The 25,694-nt window shown below is 49.9% G+C and overlaps 12 protein-coding genes across 12 annotated transcripts; 6 read left to right on the top strand and 6 right to left on the bottom strand.

The window, feature by feature from the left end:
* Nucleotides 1-166: 166 nt before the first annotated feature.
* On the top strand, nucleotides 167-808 carry ISA2 ([4Fe-4S] proteins maturation; the record flags this gene model as incomplete). The annotated part of the gene is made up of 1 exon (XM_064877428.1): nucleotides 167-808. The coding sequence occupies one exon, from the start codon at nucleotides 167-169 to the stop codon at nucleotides 806-808; it is 642 nt and encodes a 213-aa protein (XP_064726930.1).
* A 552-nt stretch (nucleotides 809-1,360) lies between these two features.
* On the bottom strand, nucleotides 1,361-2,918 carry PMZ80_009033 (uncharacterized protein; the record flags this gene model as incomplete). Its single annotated transcript, XM_064877429.1, has 3 exons — nucleotides 1,361-1,755; nucleotides 1,803-1,845; nucleotides 1,923-2,918. 3 exons carry the CDS (start codon nucleotides 2,916-2,918, stop codon nucleotides 1,361-1,363), a joined length of 1,434 nt encoding a protein of 477 aa, XP_064726931.1.
* Nucleotides 2,919-4,100: 1,182 nt separating this feature from the next.
* PMZ80_009034 (uncharacterized protein) lies at nucleotides 4,101-4,498 on the bottom strand (the record flags this gene model as incomplete). Its single annotated transcript, XM_064877430.1, has 3 exons — nucleotides 4,101-4,213; nucleotides 4,266-4,415; nucleotides 4,465-4,498. The coding sequence occupies 3 exons, from the start codon at nucleotides 4,496-4,498 to the stop codon at nucleotides 4,101-4,103; spliced, it is 297 nt and encodes a 98-aa protein (XP_064726932.1).
* A 282-nt stretch (nucleotides 4,499-4,780) lies between these two features.
* On the top strand, nucleotides 4,781-5,631 carry PMZ80_009035 (uncharacterized protein; the record flags this gene model as incomplete). Its single annotated transcript, XM_064877431.1, has 2 exons — nucleotides 4,781-4,872; nucleotides 5,136-5,631. The coding sequence occupies 2 exons, from the start codon at nucleotides 4,781-4,783 to the stop codon at nucleotides 5,629-5,631; spliced, it is 588 nt and encodes a 195-aa protein (XP_064726933.1).
* A 730-nt stretch (nucleotides 5,632-6,361) lies between these two features.
* On the bottom strand, nucleotides 6,362-8,179 carry ATG15 (putative lipase atg15; the record flags this gene model as incomplete). The annotated part of the gene is made up of 1 exon (XM_064877432.1): nucleotides 6,362-8,179. The coding sequence occupies one exon, from the start codon at nucleotides 8,177-8,179 to the stop codon at nucleotides 6,362-6,364; it is 1,818 nt and encodes a 605-aa protein (XP_064726934.1).
* Nucleotides 8,180-9,234: 1,055 nt separating this feature from the next.
* On the top strand, nucleotides 9,235-13,134 carry PMZ80_009037 (uncharacterized protein; the record flags this gene model as incomplete). Its single annotated transcript, XM_064877433.1, has 1 exon — nucleotides 9,235-13,134. One exon carries the CDS (start codon nucleotides 9,235-9,237, stop codon nucleotides 13,132-13,134), a length of 3,900 nt encoding a protein of 1,299 aa, XP_064726935.1.
* A 343-nt stretch (nucleotides 13,135-13,477) lies between these two features.
* Nucleotides 13,478-14,251, top strand: RPS5 (ribosomal protein S5; the record flags this gene model as incomplete). Its single annotated transcript, XM_064877434.1, has 3 exons — nucleotides 13,478-13,623; nucleotides 13,696-13,879; nucleotides 13,934-14,251. The coding sequence occupies 3 exons, from the start codon at nucleotides 13,478-13,480 to the stop codon at nucleotides 14,249-14,251; spliced, it is 648 nt and encodes a 215-aa protein (XP_064726936.1).
* A 770-nt stretch (nucleotides 14,252-15,021) lies between these two features.
* Nucleotides 15,022-16,257, bottom strand: PMZ80_009039 (uncharacterized protein; the record flags this gene model as incomplete). Its single annotated transcript, XM_064877435.1, has 1 exon — nucleotides 15,022-16,257. One exon carries the CDS (start codon nucleotides 16,255-16,257, stop codon nucleotides 15,022-15,024), a length of 1,236 nt encoding a protein of 411 aa, XP_064726937.1.
* A 199-nt stretch (nucleotides 16,258-16,456) lies between these two features.
* On the bottom strand, nucleotides 16,457-16,900 carry PMZ80_009040 (uncharacterized protein; the record flags this gene model as incomplete). The annotated part of the gene is made up of 1 exon (XM_064877436.1): nucleotides 16,457-16,900. One exon carries the CDS (start codon nucleotides 16,898-16,900, stop codon nucleotides 16,457-16,459), a length of 444 nt encoding a protein of 147 aa, XP_064726938.1.
* Nucleotides 16,901-17,170: 270 nt separating this feature from the next.
* PMZ80_009041 (uncharacterized protein) lies at nucleotides 17,171-18,010 on the top strand (the record flags this gene model as incomplete). The annotated part of the gene is made up of 1 exon (XM_064877437.1): nucleotides 17,171-18,010. One exon carries the CDS (start codon nucleotides 17,171-17,173, stop codon nucleotides 18,008-18,010), a length of 840 nt encoding a protein of 279 aa, XP_064726939.1.
* A 587-nt stretch (nucleotides 18,011-18,597) lies between these two features.
* On the bottom strand, nucleotides 18,598-20,322 carry PMZ80_009042 (uncharacterized protein; the record flags this gene model as incomplete). The annotated part of the gene is made up of 3 exons (XM_064877438.1): nucleotides 18,598-19,458; nucleotides 19,506-19,791; nucleotides 19,847-20,322. The coding sequence occupies 3 exons, from the start codon at nucleotides 20,320-20,322 to the stop codon at nucleotides 18,598-18,600; spliced, it is 1,623 nt and encodes a 540-aa protein (XP_064726940.1).
* Nucleotides 20,323-22,184: 1,862 nt separating this feature from the next.
* On the top strand, nucleotides 22,185-23,969 carry PMZ80_009043 (uncharacterized protein; the record flags this gene model as incomplete). The annotated part of the gene is made up of 1 exon (XM_064877439.1): nucleotides 22,185-23,969. The coding sequence occupies one exon, from the start codon at nucleotides 22,185-22,187 to the stop codon at nucleotides 23,967-23,969; it is 1,785 nt and encodes a 594-aa protein (XP_064726941.1).
* Nucleotides 23,970-25,694: the final 1,725 nt, after the last annotated feature.

The raw sequence follows: 25,694 nt of genomic DNA on the forward strand, positions 1-25,694 counted from the left end.
GAACCGGGAAAGCGTGAAAGATGAAGGTGGCGTCGGATCCCGGAGCATTTTCTACCGAGGTTGACCAGCTGCGTCACTGACAAATCGTGGAGTGACCATTTGATACTCTCTACTCAACCTCACATTCATCCTCTATCTATATCGCCTATCATATACACGCAGCACAATGTCTTCGAGATCTATCTCTCGAGTCTTCGAAGCCGCGCGACCGCTGCGCAACCATGATCCTGTCACCTTCTTCCAAGCCTGCCGCACGAGGTCGGCCACCGCCTCTGTATCACGTCCAGCGCCGCAAAGGACAAACCGACCATTTAGGCGCGCTTCGCAACCGCAGAGTCGCCTATTCACAAGTACACCCACACGTCTTGCGACAGTCGTAAAGCACAACCCCCGAACAGACGAAGACGGCAACACCATGTCCATAATAATCACCGATCGCGCCGCAAAGCGCCTCAAACAAATAGTCAGCACACCACCCAAGAAGAACTCCCTCACATCGACCCCCAGCACAGCGCCGGAGTCCCATCTCCGCGTGACAGTAACAGCCGGCGGTTGCCACGGCTTCCAGTACCTCATGGCCCTGGAGCCAGCGGACAAGATAGACAGGGAAGAAGACACGATATTCGAGTTCGAAGATGAAGGTCAGGGACGCAAGGCGGAGGTTGTGATGGATGGGCCGAGTCTGGAGCTGTTGAAGGGCAGTACGGTGGATTTCACAACTGAGTTGATTGGGAGTCAATTTAAGATTGTGGGGAATCCGAGGGCGAGCAGTAGTTGCGGGTGTGGGACTAGTTTTGATATTGAGTGAGAAGCAGGGTATGCGCTCTTCGTTCGCTTTTTCGCACGGACTGTATCTGAGATTAAAATGCTTAACTGCAATGAGGGTTACGCTTTAGTTGCGGGTACATCACTGACCGAGGAAGAACTAAGAGAGAGAGACGGAAAAGCCGTCGTAATACTGGCTATTCATGTCGGGTCAGGATGACCCCAGATACTGCCTGCTTGTTCTGTTGCGAGGTGCACGAAACCAAAAATTGAAGTAGTAGGTCGCGAGCTGTGACCCGGCGCGCCCCCGAAGCTAGTGAGCCGTGAGCAACTTGCTGGAGGAGAAGTATACAGCATTGCAGCACTAAAACGGGGATTGTTCATCAGCTGTGCAAAGTTCAAAGATTCAAGCAAGCTAAGTAAGGCAAAGCTTTTGTGCGTGCCTGTCAGCTCCTGCTCAACCAATAGTTCTGTTCAAGCGACAGCTATGACCAAATCTCGCCAAGTTGTCCAAAGTGGAAAAGGCACAACCGTCAACGGTCCAGCAAGGCGTTCGAGGTGTGAGCACATGAAGCGCTCCGCTTCCAGCCAGAACTTAGTCCTCGTCGTCCGTCTCGGCATCGGTCTCGTCTTGAGGCACTTTCTTCTTTTCACCGTCGTCGTCTTCCTCGTCAGTCCCGTCCCCCAGTTCGACCAGGTGCTTTTCCTTAAGCTCTACTAATGTCTCATTCGTGATCTTGTTCGCGGTGTTACTAACATCCTTTCCACAGCCAGAGTACGCACAAGGTACCTTCCCGCCCTTGCCATGTCCCTTGCGTACCTTCGTCAAGCACTTGTTCTCGTATAAATGCAGACACTGAGCTATCCTTGGGTCTTTCATCTTAGCGACATCAGTCCCACATGAGGCACAGGCGAAGTCTGACTCTTGGAGTGTATCGTTCTCGGCCATATCCTCGATGTGCTTGACGAACGACTTGATGCGGGGTGAGGCTGCGATGGTTAGTGTCCATTCACGTGCCTCCAGTGGGAGGACTTACTAGCGGGCTCCTTGCTTGTTCGAGGTCGCTTGGGAGTCTTGGGCTGGGAAGTGCGCTTTGATGTCACGCTTGACTCTTCTCGGACACGCTTGCTGGGTGTGGTGGGTGTTGGGGATCGACCTCGGATGGATAGCATCTCAGCTTCTTCATCGTGGAAGAAGCTTGGCGTGACGCTGTCTGCTCTTGCGTTGCTTGGTGGCTGAGCTGACTGATCGTTGTCGTTGCCATCTCCTTCGATATCATCATGGACCGGCGGCCATTGCGAGCGGGTTCGGGTGGCGCTGACTCCTCCTTGAAGAGCGGACTTTCATGTCGACGACGGAGATCATCTGGACTTGTTTGATATCTGTTGTCTTCAGGTGGCTGGTGCTCCTGAGAGTTGATTTGATGTTCCGATATGCTCGTGTCAGGTCGAGCAGTTGTACCTTCTGCGTCGCTAGGCGGTTGACTACGAGACCGTCTCTGGGGCGCTAGTAGATCGGAAGCTTCTTCATGAGAGAGCTGACGTCTAGAGTGCTCATCGGGGCAAACAAGGTCTGACCGCAAGCACACATATGTGGACTTGATTGCAGACACATCAGCGTCTGTGATCCTCCTCTCACTACATGCAAGAACCTTTCGCGCTGCACTTGCCAGAAAGTCGGCGTCATCTCCTGCAATGGCATTCCACATCAATACCTTGAAGTCGGTTGGCTCTTCGAAGTCAGTCCTTCGTTCAATGACAGCTCTGAGGTAATCTCGATCTTCGGGTTTTTCGATAGCGCCAGCGACTCGAGTATAGATCTCATCAGGAAGCATAGACCTGAAGTCTGCCTGCTTCTGAATTTTGGTTTCGAAGAAAGATTGCTCTCTGGCGGCCTGCTGGCGAGCTTCAGCCTCTTCTGTATGCCTCTTGCTGTTCTCTTCGGCGGCCTTTTGCTGGGCAAGGAGTGCTTGGATCTGCTCTTGGATCGAGGCTACTCGTCGACGTTCTTCTTGGGCGAGGCGTTCACTCTCGATGGCGGCAGAGCTGAGTTCGCGCGATGACTGTCTGTGAACGTTCAACACTGCGGCGTCTTCTGTGGCAGATTCTGAACGTCGGTGGATATGGTTGGGAGACAATTCTGTGGGAGCCATGGCTTCAACGAATGCAATATATGCAGTTCAAAGTGCAGGCGTAGGGTTACAACTGTTGGCAAGTATTATCACGAACTTTGGGTGTCTGAAAGTGTCAGTGCAAATGAGACTGAAGTGAAACAACCGATCGAAAAGTCAACAGGCCTAGGTTTAGTTAGTGAAGATCTGTCAATGTCACGCTCTAGCATGTGAATGCGATTGTCTGGCGGCAACTATTCCTGTAGCCTAGCACGGATGGGCATGAGATCGTGCAAGTGTAGAGACAGTGGTGATGAACGTCCTCTTTCAACAACAGTCCCTCTGCAAAACATCGCACCATAAAGCAGAATGAGGTTCGTGCATGGTAGGAATGAGCTGATTTCGCACAGCTTCAAGACTTATGTTTTGACGTCGACGGTCGACAGCGTGCTTCGACTTCATGCCACAGGATTTCCGCGCCGGACCAACTAGGTCATCAACCGCAGCAACTCGTTGCTGATGGCCATGACCTTCCTGTCTTGTAAGATTGGATGACAAGACTTGTGCAACTCGTCATATGATCCGAGGACTGGGAAAGCGGATCGACAGGTACCATGTATTCGATGATGTATTCAGTGAGTACTCCTGCGCGATTGTTCAGAGGGAATAAACCCATACCTGCCTTTTCAACTGTACTTGTGCTTGCGAACACCAGGCCGCTTTTCGACAATGCACAGGCTGCATAGAAAAAACATGAAGCATTTCGAGCAACGTACGTTGCAGAAGGTACTTACCATAGTCGACGTGCGATACATGTAGGGAAGGAGGTGAACAACGTTGAGCTTACCTACCTAGGTAGTACCTGCTGCTTCTACTCTGATCACGTGACTCGGAGGCAAATCTCCTTAATACCTAGGTAAAGTAGGTATTCAATAATAGTATCTGACGGGTTTGTGGAAGTCTCAAATTAGGGAACAGGTCCATGGACAAGGCATCGTGGAGAATTCTTCCCCGGCTCTGACCCAGTGCACAATCGGCTACATTCAAAGCCCTGGAGTACAATTCACCATGATGAATCACAGATTGGCTTGAAGTCGACACATTCATTAATGTATGTATCTATTTCTTCTCAGTCATCCCAGCTAATATAACGTTGAAAAGCATATCGTACATATTCATCCCATCGTCGTCACTGGCGCTGGCCAGGCTCTCATGTTCTTGCTCTTACAATCCCAATGGGTTGTCAGCACTCTGCTCCTTTCCGGTCGCCTTGTTGATATAGTTGCTGCCCGTGTCTCCAACGGCCTTGGTAGTATCTCCGACGCCCTTGGTTGCACCTGGAGGGAAGAATTAGCTTTGCTCAATGGCGCGGCCGAGATGAGTCCTTACCTGAGACAGTATCGCCAACGCCCTTGCCTAGAGTGCCGACACCATCGCCAACACCCTTTCCAACACTGCCGAGTGTGCCGCCAACTGTGTTGGTGACGCCTGACAATGTTCCACCAACTGTGTCACCGACGCCTGACATGATGCCGCCGCCTGATATAGTATTAAGAAACTGTCACGGAAAAGACGCTGGGCAGCTTACCCTGCTTCTGTGGTTGTTGCTTCTGGTCAGACATCTTCGAGATGACTGTGATCTTGTTTTACTGAGGTGTTTTGACAGAGTACTTGCGAGAGAGTTTTGTGAACTTAGTTACTACTGACAGGTGAATGTCAAGGATTCCAGATCTATTTATGAAGACTCGAACAGCTCGGACACGATCTCGAGTAAACACGGATTGACGTCAGGTAAGACACATCTCATCATGTTCGATCGTGTACAGCACTTCCTTGCCCTTGTACAGAGGCAGGTGCGGTCCAATGTACCAATCACTTCCATCAATTATTACTGTACCCTGCTCATGATCCTAGGAGACCGTCAAGATCTAGCCATTGAAGCAGCACAAGTCCCACAACATTGCGGACAAGAACAGGCAGGGCCTGGTTCATCCTTGTACAAAGCCCGTCTTGAGACTTGGATTTCATCAAGATCGTGAGAAGAATGCTGTCACAGCCACAGGGAAGGAGCAGTTCAGAGGAAGAAGGCGTGGCGGGGCAATGACGTCAAGCCGCGGCTTCACGTTCGAGTTCATTCTCTCCGCATTTGAAGCGGACGACTGCAGACATGAAACAATCGTGATACGACACAGCTCATTGGCTGTTATTCGAGGGCGTTCTTAGATATTTCCATATCCGACTGGAAACATCACTCTGAAGCAACACAAAGTACAAGAAACGGCGCACTTACATCGACCGCCTCAAGTCTAGAAACACGAAACTCATCGCAAGCAAATTCCCATCTGGCAGAATCCCACGGAGTCGCAAATCAACCACAACGAAATCAAGCACAGCCACTACAATGTCAAACAACCAATCCAGCTACACGTCCTACACCTCCACCTCCTACACCACATCCTCCACCTCAAACGGCGGCGGCGAACCACAAACCCACTCCTACTCCGAAACCGCAAACTACGACTCGCGGCACGGCGGAAACATCACACGCGAGGCAAGAGGGACAGGACAGGAAACGCTAAGGGAGACACGCGAGATTCCGGTGCAGGGACAGGGACAAGTTGGAAACGGTGCCTCGAGTGGTGCTGATTCGAGTCGAAGGATCGAGGATGTGACGGATGGTGAGCAGGCTGAGAGGGATAGGCTGTATGAGGAGAGGATGGAGGATGAGTATGCTAAGAGGGAGGGTGGTGCTTGAATTTGATAATATGGGCAGGTTTCAGGATGTACAATATTGGTGGTTCAGGTGTATAACACAAGGCAGGATATTGGACGTGTGGTCCACACATTCCAAGGCGGGATTGCAAAACAAGTATCAATAATTGACTACACATGACACGGCACACTTGATGTCTTTGTACCGACTCTAACCTTCTGTGTCATTTGCAGACTAGGCTGGACCTATCATACGCTGATTGCGACACCACTTCAACAATCCATTCAGCTCACACGTACCATGTGCTCTGTCCGAACATTCAACGCCTGCCCGTTATACGTACAGTAAGCACCAGGCCTGATTGTCCGGACGGACCGTATGCCCTTGGAAAACGGTTCAGTCAACATCCGCGCTGCTCGACAGCAGCTCCACGTCCATACGCAAGGGAGTGGAACACTCCTGGGAACAGGGAAATGGCTGAGTAGGGCCGCTATAAGATCTACCTTATGATAGCATACTAGGCAACAGCATTTCGGCGGGACAAGACGTGTGCCTGACAGAAGGAAAAGGGTTCAAGGCAACGAACCGGGGGCATCTGAGTTGAGGTCTATGCCCCGAAATGAAAGGGTGAGAAGCGTGACGAGAGACCGAACTGGAAAGCATATTTGGGTGAAGTTAGAATGCAATAGTGCCGAATAATACAATATGATCGCTACCCTAAACACCTTAATGCTACGCCTTTGCCCCCTTACGTGCCCAAAGTCATGCGCATCTACAGTTCGCTGCTGTGACCTTCACCTTCAAGTTTTGAAGAAGGACTTGAAATCTGACTTTCCGCGGCTGAATCCAGGCATATTAGGCCAAAGAATAGTGGGTGCTTGCACTTCCTATGTTTCGGCGTCTTCGTGCTAGTAGCAGTTGCGGTACCCGTCCTCGTGACGGTCGCTGTCGCGGTTGATGCGGGAGGCGGCGTTATCGTCTCTGTACTCGAGTCCACTGCCGAGGTGGTATGTCTGTGTCGACGTTTCTCGTCTGGTGGGTCCCAGCAGCCAAAGAAGAGGCCTGGTGTTTCGCAGGTTTCGGAATCAGATGTCGTCTGGGTCGCAGTCGATGTGCTCGGGGTGGATGTGGTCGTAGTGCTGTCGCAACCACCGCCAAACCAGCCTGGTCTGCATGTTGTTGAGGTTGAAGCTGTGGTTGACGCTGAGACTGACGATGTGCTCGTTGGTGGCTCAGTGGTCGTTGTTACTGTAAGATTTGCTGACTCTTTGCACCCGAACCAGCCTGGCGTCAAGCAGGTCGTTGTGGTGTATGTTGTCGTTGCGACCGGATGACTCGAAGTAGTGGACTCATCGAGACAACCCCACCAACCTGGAGTTTTACAGGTGCTCGTCCTCGTATAGCTCATACTGCTCGTCGTCGTTGTTGTCGTGGTAGTCGAGTCAGAGCCGTTACTCTCAAAGAACTTCCAGTTGTAACAATCCCGGCATTCGTTGTCCGGCACACATTTGGGCACGTCCTTGTATTTGGCAATCACGTTGTCGATGACGTTGTGGACTTTATGGTATCCTATGCCCACGCGCCAGCCGTAATCAGCAACTGTGTCATAGACGCACTGTAGACCTGTGTGACATTGTGATTCCATGGCGTAGCCGCCGAGGGTGCATGTTGCGGTGGCTCCATTGCAGGATCCCATGAAGACTGGGTCCGCAGTGTGTCCGAAATGGCGAGCACCAGTGTACTTGCCTCTGTTTGGTGGATGGTTGTTGACGCTGCTTGGTGGGACAGGTAGGCCGAGTCTGCGGGCGGCGAGGTCATCGCCTGGTGCTTCGAAGGTCACTACTGGTAGACCGAACGTTAGACCTAGGAGACTCGAGACGGAACCGCCGAGTGAATGTCCTACGATCCAGACATTGCTGTCAGGGTAGAGTTCTGTCACGTTGTTGTAGAGATCAACCGAGGCACCGTAGTAACGGGTCTTGGTCTTGAGAGCTTTGACGAGACAGGTAGAGTTACACGAGTATGTGCTTGTTTGGCAATCGCAGACCTGACGCCAGAAGTATTGGCCGCCCTGAGCGCAGCAACAGCTGAAGAACAGGTTATCGTTGAGTTTGTCGCGGGTTGTTGTGCCATCACCGTCGAACACCGCCGGTGATGTGCCCTTCAGAGCTATTATTATGGTCTTGTTGCCTTCATCGGCGAAGATGTGGCCTCGCAGACCGTCGCCTTCCCAGCCAAACGGAGTTGAGTGGTTATAGCCCTGCGACACATTCGACCATTGTACATCATTCTGGTCCGGAACATAGGAGTTGGCTGCCATGTATGCCAGATTCATGACCGAATCTTTGTCCGTTGTGTCCGGACCAGGTATTTCTTCCATCGTCCATTGTGAAGGATGCAGAGCTGCTGGAACACCCGTCAGACTCGCGTAATCGAGATGTTGCTCTACTGATGCCCAGCTTCTGTCTGCCAATCTCTCTATTTGATAGCCTTCTGACTGCACCTTCAGTATCGGAGGTGAAGCTGTGCCAACTTGATCCTCCTCGAAAGCAAAGGCATTCTGAGACGTTGGTGGGATGTCTAATCGCATGTGTAAGTCCGGGTGCTGGTACGTTCCTCGATGGAAGATGTGCCTTAGGCTAAAGGTGTGCTCCCCTGTCTTGCATACAGGCTGAGAAGGGACAACGGGCCCCAGTTGAATGGCGTTCACCGTAGGAAACAGCAGGAAGAAGGACAGTAACGATTGTGCAGTGATGCGTCTGCTCGACGAGCATCGCAGTCTTCCGTTTCGGTCCGGCATGTTCAGTAATAAGCTGGACGAGCCAGGCTCAAATCATCAAGTAGTACTATCGCATAGGCACAGAGAAGAGTTCAGTAAGCATGGTGGCACCGCTGAAGCGTCGAGAAGGTATGTATCGAGAGTCATGTGAAGCCTTCGGCGATGAGAGCAGATGACTTCGTCATTGGTCGTCTCCAAGTCGTGGCCAGCCGCCACCGTATCAGGGTTCTAGGCTCTCAAGCGCTAGTCTGTAACTGCCTTAATGCCTGCAGGCTACCGAATTAGAGGAGAAGCCGCACCCACAGGCCCTGACGACTCGTGTTTTCCAAGCCTTCGTTCTGCATCTTGGTGGTGATCGTCTTTTGCCATCTCCAACCGCGTATTGCGCGCCTGCAGTCAAGCGTCGTTGTCGCTGGAACGAATCATGGTCTGTTTCAGATACAGGGTTGTTGAAGGTATTCTGACGTCGTTATGCTTTCAAGTTGGTGACAACCAACACTAAGAACATCCATGGATAGACTGCTAGATACGAGTATTGCGTGGGTGAGCGACTTGTCAACGTAAACACTTCTAGACACTATCCTCCCGACATACCTGCGTGAGTATATGCTTCGAACTTTGTTTTAAGCCACAGGATACCTGAAGCCTGGCTTCACTAAGCTGTTCGACTACTAAGAACACTACCCATTGCCAGTGACGCGTGTGGTGGTGGAAAGAGCGTGTCTCGCAGTTGCGTCTCGCTGCTAATAGCATCTAGTTCAAACACGGGCAGGTAAAGAGGCAGGTGCGAAAGGGTGAGGAAGAGAATGATCGAGCACATATAAGATCTATCGAGATTCCAATATTCTCGCGCCTGGCCACCAACCATGTCTGAGAAGCAGCGACCACCGGGCGACACTGCCCCACCTCAAATTGTGCTGCAGCAAGGCCAACATGCGCTGGGTGCAGCCGCAGCCGCAGCTTCTGAAGAGCCCCAGCATCATGATCCAGCGCCTAACCAGTGCTATCGAAGCCGAACATACTACGATGAACGACCTATAGAAGATGTTCCTCCTCCACCTTACGACGCAGGCCAGTACGGTGAGATCAATATTAGTCAAAATGGCATGGACACAGGCGCCACTGTTGGGCGGGACGGCCGAGTCAACATCAAGATCAAAGAGAAAGGCAGAACCGTGACGAGCATACTTGCTCCCATCTTGGCCCAGCACCAATATGCACCTCAGGATGAACCTGAGCCAGAGATTCCAGAAGGTCTGGGCATGGCAGGGGGACTTCCACCTCCGCCAATGAACATCGTCATTCAGATTGTCGGAAGCAGAGGAGACGTTCAACCATTCATTGCTCTTGGTCAAGTTCTCAAGAAGAAGTTCAACCATAGGGTCAGAATAGCAACACATCCGAACTTCAGGCAATTCGTCACTGATAGCGATCTCGAGTTCTTCAGTATAGGTGGTGATCCCGCTGAGCTCATGGCTTTCATGGTCAAGAACCCTGGTCTGATGCCTGGAATCGATTCGATAAAGGCTGGCGATATTGGAAAACGCCGAAAGACTATCTACGAGATGATCAACGGGTGTTGGCGATCATGTATCGAAGCTGGAGATGGCACCGGAGTATCTGCTTCCGACGACCTCGTCGAGAGCCTCAGCACCGATAGTGGCCTTTCAATGGGCGACGACAAGCCATTCGTGGCAGATGCTATCATTGCCAATCCGCCCTCTTTCGCTCACATTCACATAGCCGAGAAGCTTGGCATTCCCTTACACCTGATGTTCACGATGCCTTGGTCACCAACACAAGCCTTCCCACATCCGCTTGCCAACATTGTTTCCTCGAACACGGATCAAAGCTTCGCGAACTATATCTCGTACGTTCTCGTCGATATGCTTACATGGCAAGGGCTAGGCGACCTGATCAACAAGTTCCGTGAGCGGATCCTTCACCTTGATCCAGTAAGCATTATCTGGGCTCCGGGCATGCTAGCTAGACTTAAGATACCATGGACATACTGCTGGTCACCAGCTTTGATACCTAAGCCTCGCGACTGGAGCAACAAGATCGATATTTCTGGTTTCTTCTTCCTCAACCTTGCTACCAATTATACCCCAGATCCTGACCTTGCACAATTCCTAGAAGCTGGACCTCCACCAGTTTACATTGGTTTTGGATCGATCGTGGTGGATGACCCAAACGCAATGACTACTATGATTTTCGAGGCTGTCAAGAAAACAGGCCAAAGAGCACTTGTATCCAAAGGTTGGGGTGGTCTTGGAGCAGATGAGCTTGGTATACCCGAAGGCGTTTTTATGCTTGGCAATTGCCCTCATGATTGGCTCTTTCAACGGGTGTCAGCCGTTGTCCATCACGGCGGTGCCGGTACCACTGCTGCGGGCATTGCTGCGGGGTGTCCTACAGTCGTTGTTCCTTTCTTTGGCGACCAACCGTTCTGGGGTGCAATGACTGCAAAAGCGGGCGCTGGTCCCATGCCAATACCTTACAAGGAGCTCACAGCTGACAAGCTGGCAGGCGCCATCACTGAAGCTCTTCGACCACAATCAAAAGATAGGGCAATAGAGCTAAGCAACAAGATCAAGCAGGAGAGTGGTGCAGACACTGGTGCAGACTCCTTTCACAAACATCTCGGGCCACACGAACTGCGGTGTTCAATTTGTCCAGGCAAGGTCGCGGTATGGCGGGTACGAAGAACAGATATTCGCTTGTCAGCGCTTGCCGCGACGGTTCTAGGAAATGAAGGACTGCTGACCTTCGAAGACCTTAAACTTTATCGGCCATGTGAGTACCATACGGACTCGGGTCCACCGGAACCGATTTCTGGTGGAGCGGCATCCTTGATTGGAATGTTCTCGGAGATAGGTGCGGGTGTGATGGACATGCCATCAGAACTGTTGAAGTCACTGAAATTTGGCGAGCACAAGAAGGATGGCAATACCGAAAGTGGTTCAGGCCCGACACGCGCCGATTCTCTCGCACCGCCTGGGCAGTCGAAGGACCACTCTCGCAGCCCGTCCGTATCAGCCAGATCAACTGGTTCTGCAACGAGTGACGTTGAAGCCAAAGACAAACAACCTGAACAAGCTGAAGACTTGCCAGATAGAGACGACTCGACCTATGCTTCTATGTCACCAGGCGTCATGTCTCCTCGGTCGCAAACTTCTCAGCCCCATGCAATGTCAAGCGTCTATGGCGCAGAGGCCTCATCGTCACCATCCCGAAGTCATTCTCGTTCGGCTTCACCAAATCGCGCGGCTGGAGGAAAGTCACCGCACAGAGGCTCAGAAGCTGGTCAGATGACACTGGAGTCGCTTATCGGTGCTACCAAAGCAGGAGGGAAGATTGCTAAGGTTGGGCTGAAGTCACCCATGGACTTTACGATGTCACTGGCACAAGGCTTCCACAACGCGCCAAAATTGTACGGCGACACCACAGTTCGCAAACCAGCCAAGATCACAGACTTCCGATCGGGGCTTGCCGCTGCCGGTAAGGAATTCGGATATGGCTTCTACGATGGAATATCTGGCCTTGTCACGCAACCTATGAAAGGTGCGCAGAAGGAGGGCGCCGCAGGGTTCGTGAAAGGATTTGCTAGAGGCGCATTTGGGCTCGTCCTCAAACCAGGCGCCTCAATCTGGGGACTGCCAGGCTATACTTTCAAGGGCATCTACATGGAGCTTACGAAGCATTTGGGCAGCTCGACACAGAATTACATCATTGCGGCAAGGACAGCTCAGGGCTACGAAGATTGGAAACAGAGTGGTGCAGGTGAACGAGAACGAATCGTAGCCACGTGGAAGAGTCTTGACAAGAAGCGCAGCAAGCAGAAATATCGTAAAGAAAAGACAAACGAAACTACGAAAAAAGATGATAAGGAGAAGAAGAAGTTATGGAAGAAGGGCAGTACTTCGGGCAATCAACGTGTGTCAAGTGCCGCTGGTAGCGAGGCACCTCTTTCGTCAGCGGACTTGCTCGCTGCTAATGAAGCCGACTTCGAGGAGGCTATCAAGAGATCAGTGAAGCAAACAAGCAAGGGAAACCCACAAGAGGACAAGGTGCTCGAGCGTGCCCTTCGTGCGAGCGTGAATACCTTGAGAAACAATCCTGAGCCGATCACCGACGAGAACGAAGAGGAGGCATATCGACGAGCAATGCAAGCTAGTGTTGAAGAGGCAGAGCGGGCACGAACAGAGACGGGCAACGATCGTAATCCTGCCGGTGCTGCAGAATTGCCTACTGAAGTCCATGTTGACAGATCTGTGCTACAGAACGCACTGAACCGAAGTGCAGGTGATGACCACGAAGGTGATCAAAAGATTTCGATGGTCGACTACGACGACGACGAGGATACAGAGAACGACGAGGACTACAAGCGAGCGGTGGAAGCAAGCCGACAATCGACCGGTGGTTCACACGCGCACCGCAAGACAGTGCCACCACCTGCTTATACCGAACAAGAGACAGGCAGTACATCCAAATCTGGACTGAGCGATGAAAAGGATGACCCTGACTATGAATTGAAGCAAGCACTTGCAGCTTCGATGGCCGAATCGTCGAAGCAGATCTCCCGTAAGAACAGTGATGATGACGACGACGAAGAATTTCGCAGAGCGATGACAGCCTCGGAGCAGGAAAGCAAAGACCAAGAGGCTGCGCGTGAGAAGCAGAAGACCGAGGAGGAGATTGTATTGGAGTATATCAAGAAGCAGAGTTTGATGGAGGAGGAGCATCGACAGAAGATGCAACAATGAGCATGGAGCCTGACAAAGAGGTCTTGCTGATTTACGATATAGTATGAATTGTGATATCCCACATAGTTTGGTAGCTAGACGGCCAAAAGGCTAGACAGCAAGGACAGTTTGCACCTGCAAGACTCCAGAAAGTGACTCTCTGACTCGTAATCTCAAATGGGATGTGGTAGCCTCGTGTTTCGTCAGGCTCGCACTTTCCTTTCTCGAAATCTTGGCAATATTTGGCGCTAAGCCCACGCCAAGCCGCAATTCATCGATTCGACCGCAGACACCATTTGCTTTTCGCAAGAACATTCGCGGCCGCAGTCCAGTCAATCTTTCTCTTCAACCACACACCGCCAAAATGTCAGACAACGGCGAAGTCGAAGTCGAGGTCCCCCAGACCAACGCCGGCGACCTCCCCAAGGACGTCGCCGCCGAAGCCGGATCAATCAAGCTCTTCAACAAATGGAGTTACGAGGATGTTGAGATCAGAGATATCTCCTTGACGTATGCAGCACCACTACAATGCAGTCCCAGCATGTAGAAAAAGGGATGGCACGTCTGACAAGAGCTTTGTAGGGATTACATCCAGATTAGACAGCCAGTCTACATCTCGCACTCGGCCGGCCGATATGCCTCGAAGCGATTCAGAAAGGCACAATGCCCGATCATCGAGAGACTTACCAACTCTCTGATGATGAACGGTCGGAACAACGGCAAGAAGCTGATGGCTATTCGAATTGTTGCGCACGCTTTTGAGATCGTGAGTTGTGCTATGGTAGTGGTCGTGAGCGCGGTACTAATTATGTGTGTGTAGATCCACATCCTTACCGACCAGAACCCAATCCAGATTGCCGTAGACGCCATCGTCAACTGCGGTCCACGAGAAGACAGCACACGAATTGGTTCAGCTGGTACCGTCCGACGACAGGCTGTCGATGTCTCACCTCTCCGACGAGTCAACCAGGCTATTTCCCTCATCACCATTGGTGCAAGAGAAGCCGCTTTCCGAAACGTCAAGTCTGTTGCTGAGTGTTTGGCTGAGGAGCTGATCAACGCTGCTAAGGGTTCATCGAACTCGTATGCGATCAAGAAGAAGGACGAGTTGGAGCGTGTTGCCAAGTCGAACAGATAAGCGTATTATACTGGCTGGGTTGGGTTGGCCTGGAGAGTACGGGCGCAGATGTTCTATGGAAACAGTTCGCTGCATATACGAGATGGTGCTCATGTTCTCCGGTGGTTGTGGTAGAATGTGATACCAGAAGAGAAGCATGCCACCTAGCACGAAACAGGTCGTGAAAGGCTTGAAGCTAGTGAGGGCACGTGAGAAGCACATGAATATCTTCCAAGCATGTTACCATGAGCTCACCTGTCTTGCAGACCCTCTGAACCTCCCGAAACTTGACAGTCAAGCTGTCGCAAGATTGCAGCCCCTCTATGCCTCTTTGACTCAGCGTCACTGAACTTCCCAGTCTTTCAAGCAAACAGAAACCTTTCCTTCACTATAATAATCCCTAAACCAAAGCCCGTGTCAATCGTATCGCAGCTTTGAACTCCTCCATTTCTATATCTTACGTCTCAATCTACGAGGCCATTAGTTGGCAAGTTCATTGATCAAGATGTACGCGCACTGTCAACGCCGCAGTCTTCTACCGCTGATCAGTTCCTACACGTCAGAGTCTACCTAGATCTCATACTAAATCCACGCCACGGTGCAATTGCAATTGCACACGATTACGGCCTAGCGATACGATATATCTTGCTACATCACGTATGCAGCTACATTGAAAGTCAGCGGGAGTAGTACATATATTGGAACCTAGATACACAAAACGAAGCAAATGAAGTCAAATCTAGCTGGTTTCAATCTACAAAACAATACACACTCCCCAATTTCTTCCCACCTCACAACCTAAACACCCTCCCCGCCCTTCTCACCAACGCCTCAACCCTAACCCCAACGCCCACACTAACATCCCACCCCTCCCCACACGAAGGACATCTAACCATCCCATCACCAGTACAATCCTTAACATACCTCGCCGCACACTCCAAATGAAAACTTTGTCCACACCGCACAAACACCCTTCGACGTCTATTCTCATCGCGACCAACGTAGGGGATGGCGTGAGTAAGTGTCTGACACCCCGTAGATCCCAGTGTCGTCCAGCAGAGCATATACTTCGGGTTACTCTGTGGGCTTGCACCCTCGCCGTGTGTTAGGGTTGGACGTGTGAGTTTTAGGGCGTGGGTGGGGAGGAAGCACTTACAGGTTTCGTTTCGAGTGCTGCTGTAAATTGTCTTTGGATCGTCGTGACTGTGCTGTATGTTGTCGAAGGGGCAGGATGTGTGCCAGGTGGGGTTGAGGGGGGTGTTGGCGTAGGACTTGTTTTGTGTCCATTCTGGGTGGGCGAGGCCTGGTCCGTGAATGGACGGGTTCGTGTTGGTGTGGGAGAGGGGGTAGATGTGTGTTGTGTCGATCTCGGGGGATCCGTGGGGCTCGGTCCAATGGGGTAGTGGTTGGTGGAAGTAGGTTGAGAGGTAGCCTGGTATTGCGTCGGGCTCGTCGAGGAAGAGCGGGAGGTCGGTGGGTTTGTCCTCGTTCTTGTTCTTGCTGTCTTGGATCTTTTGGACTTTGAGTTCGTAGCGGGTTTGTGCTGGGATTATGATACCTGATGTCTCGGCGGCCGTGATCGTGGGTTCGGGATTGATGGAGCTCAACGGCCAGGGTGGTCGAGTTGGGTTCTGGTGGAAGAATGAGTCGAAGGAATCTGGGGCGGCTGGGGCGTCTTCTTCGTCATGGTGGTTGTCTTCAAGGAGACTATCGTAGGTATTGGCACTCCAGGAGATCTCTTTCGATGGAGGTGAGTAGTGCCTTGTGGTAGTCACTGGCCGAAGTCGAATATATGATTCCTCATCGGAACTTGTTGATGCTCCGGCTCCAGCCCATGCTATTCGTGCTTTCCGAACGGCAGATAATGTGGTTTGCTCAGGAGCCTCCGCGGATACTTCGGTAGGTGCAGTGTCCGACGATATCTCAGATGACGGCTGTGAGCTATTGTCCCAAGGTGTTGAGATGCTGGAGCTCGCCACTGATACGTCGTCATTGTCCATCTCTGTGCTTGCCGTAACCGTACTCATGTCTGGGCGATCTGAGTGAAGGTTTCTTGAGGATAAGCTTCTCGAACCAAAATCCAGGTCACAACTCTGCTTACCAAATAACATCGTAAGCCCTGATGTGCTCAACGCTGCTGCTGGCATGGTATTAAATTTCGACTTCATTCCTATCGTGAACGGATGTGCTTTCTCTGAGTTCACAATGCTTACCTCGTGTGTCCATTTAGTAGAGTGGTTTCTTAAACTTCTGCAGCTTGATACTGGTTGATCTCGCGAGGTCTCCTGCACCTTGCAATTCCAGCTCGGCAGCATCCTGCTTTCGCAGCCGCTCCTGGAATGCATCTCGCCTATCGATCCTAATCTGCTGTTTTCGTTGTTTCTGGATACGGCTTTGCTGCTCCTCGAAGCTGGGGAAGAAAGTGATACCGGACTTCTCGAGATCACTTTTGGAGACTGTTGTGGGTGTGCTAGGTTTGGTCAATACAGGGGGTGCAGGTCTTGCTTTCAATGGATTTGAGGACATTAGTCTTCTGTTCTTGTTGTTGCTGTTGTTCTGTTCGCAGTTCCAATTCGTATGCATGAAGCCTTGAGACTTACCACCGGCGAACTTATTCAGTATATGTAACATGTCTCGGATACCATGTGCTTTGGCAGGCAGAAGTGCCATAATGACTTGTGTTTTGTTTGTCTCCACGACAAAGGAGAATAGCAAACTTCATTATCGAAGGAGAGAATGAAGGTCTTGTCTTCGCGAAGAAGACAATGGGCTCTTTGTCGCACGGTACACTGTATCTTGGTGTCACCATGAAGCGAAACAATGGCATTGTCGTGCATCGTGCGCCGCATTGTTGGTATAGGTCTACTCCCTTAGCTGTGTGAACGCGCAACGCTTCTGCTGACAGTAATCGGCAACCACATACTCATTCTGCTGGACAAGATGAGCTTCTACTTACCCATTCGACCCTCCGAAAAAGAGCAGAACCTTCGAAGAGCCGATGGCCTCAGACTGACCGCTCATTTGAGAAAAGAAGCAAATAAGCGAGCGCGTGAAAGTCTTCGGATCTATGAGACACAAGCCGCCAGCACCACTCCACAACTCCTTTGCTCGTTTCCATCGAGGTGGTACGCCGAAAGCATGTGCAGTGATGGAACTTGGGTGCCGGAATGGTACGTCAGAAAGGTATGCGCAATTCTTCGGTCAATCGAGAAGGACGAACAGTTGGAGCAGCATACAGAATCTGATAAGACAGTCGTTAAGTCCACCGTTGCTGACAGACTGTGGAAGCAGAACTGGAAAACAAGCGAGGCTTTACTCGACCATTGTCTGCAGCGGTACACAGACTTGACCGATGCCGACGGTCAATTCGACTCAGGAACAGTATTGGATGCAATGGACGATCAGATACAATACGACCCCCTCCCTGATGAACCAGAGAATCTTATCTTGCCTGCCAAACCAAACGAAGATGACAGCGAGGAGAGTTTTGTCCGGAAATATCGACTGAACCACCCAATCTTCGATTGGAAAGGTCACAAGAAGCATGCTCCTCGAGACGATGAGCTGATGGGTGATCGGTATGCTCCGCGAAATGATGCCGAGTACATCGCACAATTGAAGACTGCGTTGGGGAGGTTCGGCTCTTTCAAAACTACCAACCAAGAGGAACTAGACGAGTTCGAAGAGAGTGAGGAAGAGGAGGATGATGTCGACATGGTGGATGTTAGCAACATGCTGGAGGAGCAGTCCGATGAGGGTGAAACTAGCGAGGAGGACTAGGCCATCTTGTGGTGAAGCCTTTTTAGCAGTGTTTATTGCACCACGCTTCGAAGCTCAGCTCCTGCTAGCAATCTGTCCGCACTTAATACAGAATAATATCAGCTATAACTTTGACAATCAGTGTTTTCGACGTGCCCTCAAAACTTCGGACGTTCGCCCATATGGGTATTGACTAATGATATTGCAGTATTCGTATCTTGATTGAAACACTTTCAATTGCATGAATTGCAAGTCATCTCGAGAGGCAGCAGTACTGGCTATAGAAGAATCAAGTGGCATGAATAATCAAGTACCATGTACAGAATTGCATATTGCAATAACGAGACGGGGCGAAGAGAAGTCCCACAAGTGTTTAGAGTCTACACAGTGAGAACATGCTTAGTAATCCGCATCTCCAAAAAAGAGTTGGTTTCGTGTTTGACGCTAAGCCAAGTCTGTAGCTCGAGACAAGTTACCTTCGCCTATATTCATTCCGAGCTTGTTCTCTGCCTTTCCATAAACGCATACATTCACAAGCTGTGTGCCTTGCGAACTCGATACATCACTGTGCTCTTGACCACACATTGCAAGACTTCCTCTCATCGAGCCTAGATATAAGTGCAATCCCTGCTTTGACCACGACCACGACCGCCTCGTCCACCACGAATAGCAGGACCACCCAACCCTCCTCGTCTTGTGTTTGCTGAGCTACCGACATTGTGAGCAGTACCATTTCCGGAGACAGCTCTATCGCCACTAAGACCTCGGCCCAAAGCTGCGGCATAGCTGAGGCGAACGACGTTCTGGCCACGTCTAGCGGGATTAACCGTAGTGGTCGAGTTGCCTTCTTCCAAGATGCCTGAAACATTTCGCGGGCCAGCATGACCAGTTGGGACACCCCGGCCACGCCCGAAACCTCGAGCTAGATGACCGCCGCGACCATGACCGTAGCCGGACAGAGCATCACTTGCATGACCGTCACCATTATCATCGTCTGGTGAATCATCCCCCTGGTCCTCATCGTCATCGTCATGGTTGCTGCTGTGATCGGGACTATTTGTGTCGTCAGTATCGCCATCTTGTCCTGAGCAGACGTGAGCTTTGACACGTTCCTGCAGCGCAGAAAGTTCGGCCTTGGCGGTGGCAGCTTCGTCGAGCACCTTGAGGTAGTTCTCGACAAGATCTCGTTGACCCTCCGTTGTCTTGACCTGTGATTCAATCTTGCTGCAGATACTGATCAGTTCTCTTACGCTTTGTTGCTTCCAACCCTTTGCCTCGTGTTCGGCTTTGGTTCGAAAGGCCCGCTCATCAACCATAGCATAGAAGTGAGATTGTTTTGGTACATCCTCCTCAACCATCTCATTCCTGGATTGACCTTCCGAAGGTTTGATAACAAGCTGCTCAATCGGCGTATTCGCGAGGACTGTAGGGTCTAATCGGCGTATGAGCGGTGCGTTCAAGATTTCGTCCTGCGATGCGTCAGCTTGATTGTTTCTCAAATTCCCAACAGACTCACCTCAATGACTTCCTCCTCCGTCCGGCTGGCGTTGGTGTATGATGTACGAGATTGCCACTTTCGCTTGGTGCCGAAATGATCGATGATATAATTGTTGACGACTTTTGCCTCGCCCTCCTTATACTCTGGACCATATTGTGAGTCCTTGATCAGTCGGCTGAGCTTCGGATGAAGGTTGATGAGGTGTGCACCGAATTGCATCAATGACCGGCATTCTTGGTTCTGTCTCGTCACAGATCCTGCAGGATCGCCCGACATCATGTTCGGGGTACGCTGGCCGAAAGGTCTCATACACTGACCAGAGCTCGAGGTACTCAAGGTTGCACAAATATGTGACAAACATATGCAGCAAGTCCGCCCAGACTGTGTCTCGGCCAGTCTTGACGCCGAAGTGGGCATGGAAATCGAGCTTGTGTATTCTTGCGCAGTTGTCTTTGCCAAAAGCGAGCGGCAGGTCGGAGAAGTTCATGGAATTGGCCTGGAACATGACCTGTTGCCCAAGTACGATTGTGGCATAGTCTCTCGTGATTCTGCTGCATCCGAAGAGTCCTTCAAGCTTCGAGACTGCGGCTGGGAAACTGTACATGAGCTGACGACTTGGGGTTCCGTCGAATCGACGAAGGACGTTGATGTTGACTCCGACTTTGTTACCAAAGACAAGGGTGAAGACGTGAATGATCAAGTCTGGTGGTAAGTCGAGAAGGCTTCTCTTGGCATCTTTCGTTGACAGCGATGGATCAATCTTGGCACGTTGCTTGAGAAAGAGTTGGGCACGATCGTTGTGCCCGATGTCGACGGCGCTGTCTGATGAGGACATGGCCAATTCAGTGTGGCGGCTTTTGGTTTTTGGTCGTATGTTTTGCGGCTCAACACAGAGACGAAGCGTCGCAAGATTGAAGTACCGTTCCACGTCACTGAATATTCAAGGATGGAGGTTGTGTATTGCGAGATGCAGGAAATATTTGCAAGAGAAAATCTCATGTTAAGTATTCTGTGACATCAAACGATGGTTAGTGATATCCCTTGTACGTGTGACGGCGCTGACACTTACTAATATAGCCCTCACTTTTGTGAGAATGAAAGTCATCGCTGGAGTGGCACCATGGTTTCGCACAAGACCAGATCCAGGCGGGATCCAAGCGGAGTGGTTGACGAGGAGACGAGCCATCTCACAACCGGGAAAGCTCAGGTAATTGTTTACCTGATGTCAAGCAACCCATGTGATGCACAAACACTCCTAGCAAGCTGCCACAAGCAGTGTCGGACGGACGCAAGCCGCACGAACTCAAAATACAGAGGACACCGTGAGTGACAAGTCCAACCACGCCATTTGGCTTCACTTCGATGAAGGAACCTACCGTCGCTCACAAGTCGTTCCTCTACATCTGAAGTACATGGGGCTCACAAGGGAAAACGTCAGCACTCACGAAGACGTAGAGCACGGTCGGATGCTTCATACTGTTGTTTAGGTGGAATTGTCAGGGGTTCCCCATTTTAGGATATTTCGTTCTGATGCAAAAATCAGCCAGCCCATTTTTCCTTCCATTACACTCCTGCATTCCATTTGGTGTCGACAGTGTACGTGACGCCCGAATGAGCGACCGACACCGTACCACCACGACACCTCTTCGAGGCAAGGCCGTGGTTTGGTCGGCCGATTGTCCAAGATCTCTCAATCTCGAGGTTGCGGCTACGACAGGTCTTGATAATGTGGCCGCTGAAGCGGGTGGTACTGCTGGTAAGGAGTGGCATGCGGAGACAAAAAAGAGAAGGTACACCAGGTGGAAATGGCTGATGATGTTATGTGGCCATGGGAGCTCGAGAGGAGAATTCGGTCCGAGCTCCTGGACCAGCCTTGTTGTGCAGAGCCAATGGTACAAACGTGCTGAATGAAAGCGTCGACGACATTTCTATCACTGCATGGATTACAGATCGTCCGCCGTTGTATACAGCTTACATACATCAACGGTGAGATGGCACGATATGGTGTTGCGAATTCGCGAGGCTGGCGCTAAGAGCGCTTTTGGATTTTATTCTTGCCGCAGTGCCAAGCCCTAACCTCCGGGTGCTTTAGCGTGTCAAACGCAATTGCTTCGCCGTAGTCATACCGAGTCCTCGCAACTCGTTCTCGAGCTTACGTCTCTCCTGGATCCTGCAGCTTTTGACATGATTCAAGACATTAAAGGATCGATGTTCATAACCAGCCTCAGCCCGTAGCATGTCAGCTTCTCTTCACTAACAAACGCACCAGTAGCTTCGAGTATCCAGCCACATTCGGCATGTCATCGTGCAGAAACCGCGTGCCCAAACGTGGCACACATCCACAATTGAGTTCGGGCATTACGACAACGCTGATCTTTCTCAGGCGCAACAAGGCACAACGAATCCTGAGCCAACTTTCAGACCTCAAGTTCCACGACCACATTGGGCACTCTTCTAAGATAGGGCCTTGAGTCTTGTATGTTCTACGAACTGATGTCAGGGCTCCTACTGTTCCAACACTATTGTGGCTCAAGCTAGGACTCCTGCAACGATGGCGGAGGCTAGATTGGTGAGGATCTGCCTTGATGAATGGTAAGTGCAAAAGTATATGAATCGTTGTAGGTCCCTCGTAGCGCTGTGGCTCTCCAAGAACATCTCCCTATACCAATCATTACTAAATATATCAACACAATCACCATGGGTATCGGCCAAAAGCTCAAAGAAACCCTCCACAGTGACCATTCTGATCGCAAGCAATACAACGACTCGAGTACCCCAGGCTCCTTCCCTTCTGAGCATGCATCTGGAAGGCACGCAGATGGGACCGAGTATAGAGCTCCGACCGGCACCGCCGTAGGATCAACCGGTCCCGGCATGACGGATCGCGCCGAGGACGGCTTCACTTCTGGGCATGGCGCATCCGGCCACGGAACTTCTGGTCATGGAATGGGCTCAGTTGATCACCGTGTCAATGACAGAAATGTCATGGACCCTGCAGATACGAAACATGGCTCGAATGTCATGAACTCGACGGGTGCTGCGGGTAATCCACTTTCAGGTAGCTCGACTGGTGAGCGTTATGAGGACGATCATCACAACAAGCTACACAAACGAGATGACCCGAGACGGTACGAGGGGACTGGTCCCAGTTCGGGCATCGGCGCTGGTGCTGGCGGCCTTGCTTCCAGCGACATCCCAGGAAGACACCATGCTGGTCAAGATACCACCGGTTATGATCGTGGTAGTACAGGCTACGGGAGAGACACAGAAGGCTACGGGAGAGATACAGAAGGCTACGGGAGAGATACGACAGGTTACGGTGGGGATTCAACAGGTTACGGCAGAGGCACTTCTGGCTCGTACGGTCAAGACCCGAACTCGACCTCCTCCGGTGATCGTGGCCATGGTGTTTACAACACAATCACCGGTGCAGGCGGTCGCGATGACACCAGCCGAAGTCACCATCCAGGGCAACAGGGTCACCATGACAGCGGAGACACTACTGGACTAACAGGCACTGGTTCTGGTAGTCGCGAGCACCAAGGGCAGGGCACGGTAGAGCACGCAAAGGAGATGATGGACCCTAGAACTACCGGTGCTGGCGTTGGAACTCACCATGGGCATCATGAAGGTAGACACCATGGTGGAGAAACTTTCGACTCGAGAAACACGGGCACGGGCATCGGATCTCAAGACATGGCTTACCGGTCTCACGAAAGTACCAGCACTGACAGAACTTCAGACAGGCACGATCATATTGGTCCGTCGGGTGACAGCCGAGTTCTGGGCGGCTCACACGGCGGACAAGGCCTCGCTGGTGCAGGTGTTGGTGCAGGCGCTGCTGGCTACGGTGCCCATGAAGCGGGAAGACACCACGGCGGGCAAGAGGGTCGGTATGGGGATGCTGGACGCTCAGCGTATGACAATACGGGCGACATGTCAGGCCAAAGAAGCTACGATATTGGAAACAACACTACTGGTGCACCAGGTGGCTCACATGCATCCGGAGGTATGGGTGGCATGCACAGCAGTTACAATGAGCCTGCCAGCACGAACCGCTCGACTGGTCAAGGCCACGATCAGGGCTACAACCAGGGACATGGTATGAGCCATGGTCAAGGCCATCATGGGGGAGACCAGGACAATGCTGTCGACTCTATTCGCTCTCAAGTACAGCGACGAGGTGTGCCCGCTGGAATGGGCTCTGAGCCTGGACCTCGACAGGATCCTCCATCTCACGTGGGCATCAATAACGATATGACAAGTGGATCCCATATGGGTCAATCCGGCAATGGCTCGGGACATGGCTCAGGGTATGGCTCTGGCATGGAATCTGGTATAAGCTCCGGTGGCGCAGGTTCTGGCTATCGCGGACCTGGCCACGAAGGCGCTAAGGTGATGCATACTTGCACGCATTGTGGTCGTGACAATGACATCAGCGACTACTTCAAGAAGGAGGTTGTGTATCGACTTGGGCAGTAGGGTGGGATCTTATAACGTCTAGATACCTGGCAGAGACCCGCATTTGCGAATCATGAGTACATAGGGACGCTTGTTGTATAGTATGATATTGAAATGAGGACTTGTTCACTGCTAGATGCTGCGGCATTGCAATACCGCAATATGTGGCATCCAAAGCTCGAGCTCGCAAAGCGCTACGCGATGGTTTGCATGACCAAACGTGCTTATGTCTCCGTAATAGAAACTGTTTCGTGTATTTAGGTCTCAAGTTGAAGCGACGATGATCAGATGGAGAGTGATGCCCGCAATATATGTACATACTCGTCACTGTAATCTTGATTCGGCCACTTAGCGAATGACGTTACTGTAGATCTACTGTAAACAACGCGTTCCTTATACTATCGCTCTTTATTAAGATAACTATAGTACTGTAGCTACTATAGATAACTTAAGTATAACTCTAGAAGAGAGAAATAAGCGATATAAGCGTAGTCCGACTACTAACCTCGGTATTCGTAGTACTATAGTCGCTATAGTAGTAAGGGGTATATCTTTATATAAAATTCGTAATAGGTTCTCTATTAAATATTTTACTATATAAAGAGTTATTATATACGCGAAGAAGCGTAAGATAAAGGAATTAAAGAGTCTTAGGTTAGTAGTAATTAATAAGAATAAGGAAAACCTCTTATTTATTAAGTAGAAGTATAACTTATCAAAGCTAAAGTTCTCAAAATAAGTAAGATACTAGCTTAAGATAATATTAATAAAATAATTAATTACGTAACTACTAGTAAAGTATAGTAGTATAAGCCTTAGTTATTAATTATAAGAGAGTACGAATTTACCTAAATCTTAAATAAAACGGTATATAATTACTTTTATAAAGTAAAGTATATATAAACTAAACTAAGAAAGAAGCCGCTATTAAATTGTAATTAAAGGTAGGTACGTAAAGAATTTAGTAACTTACTACTATATATATTACGAACTAGGCTTAATATTATTATAGTTATAAACGAAGCTAAAGTATTATTAGGCCTTATTAAGTTATAAATAATTACTTATTTAGCTAATAAAGTATAAGAAGATAACTATATTAAACCTATATTTAATTAGTATACTAGCCTAATATTCTTTAGTATTATTAATAAGAACTTTAAGAGTAAGTTTTATATCTTTAATCTAAAGGATCTAAAGAAGAAGAAGTATATTTAGTAAGAGTAGAAAGTAGAGGTAAAGCTATAACTTAACGCGCTACTTAATAAATATAAGAAAAAGCTTAAGCGCTATAAATAGACTAAGGTATAAATGGATACTATAAGAACTCGTATAGTAAAGCGTAAGGTTAAGATTAATTAGAAATTAAATAAGTTAATAATAAAGCTATTCTCTTACTATAAGCTAGATATTAGAGATATTAACTAATATTAATATTTAAATAAGATTATTAAGCTAATCTTAAAGCTAGAGATTAAGTAATTTATAAAAAAAAGAATTTATAGTACTTACCTTTACTAATTTAGAATAATACTACTACTTATAAGAAATATATAAATACTAGGTACTTTATATTAATATTATATATACTTCTTAACTAGCTTATAAATAGCCCTAATCTAAATCTAATTAAGTATATTTAGGATTATATTCGCAGCTAAATCGTAAAGAATTATAGCTATTTTAAAACTAGCGAGGTAAAGAACGTATAGATTATAAAGTAGAAGGCCTTATCTTAGTAGATAA

This window comes from Knufia obscura (genome assembly GCF_036327395.1).
Source record: "Knufia obscura strain CCFEE 5817 isolate CBS 148926 chromosome Unknown scaffold_12, whole genome shotgun sequence".
Classification (NCBI taxonomy): Eukaryota; Fungi; Ascomycota; class Eurotiomycetes; order Chaetothyriales; family Trichomeriaceae; genus Knufia; species Knufia obscura.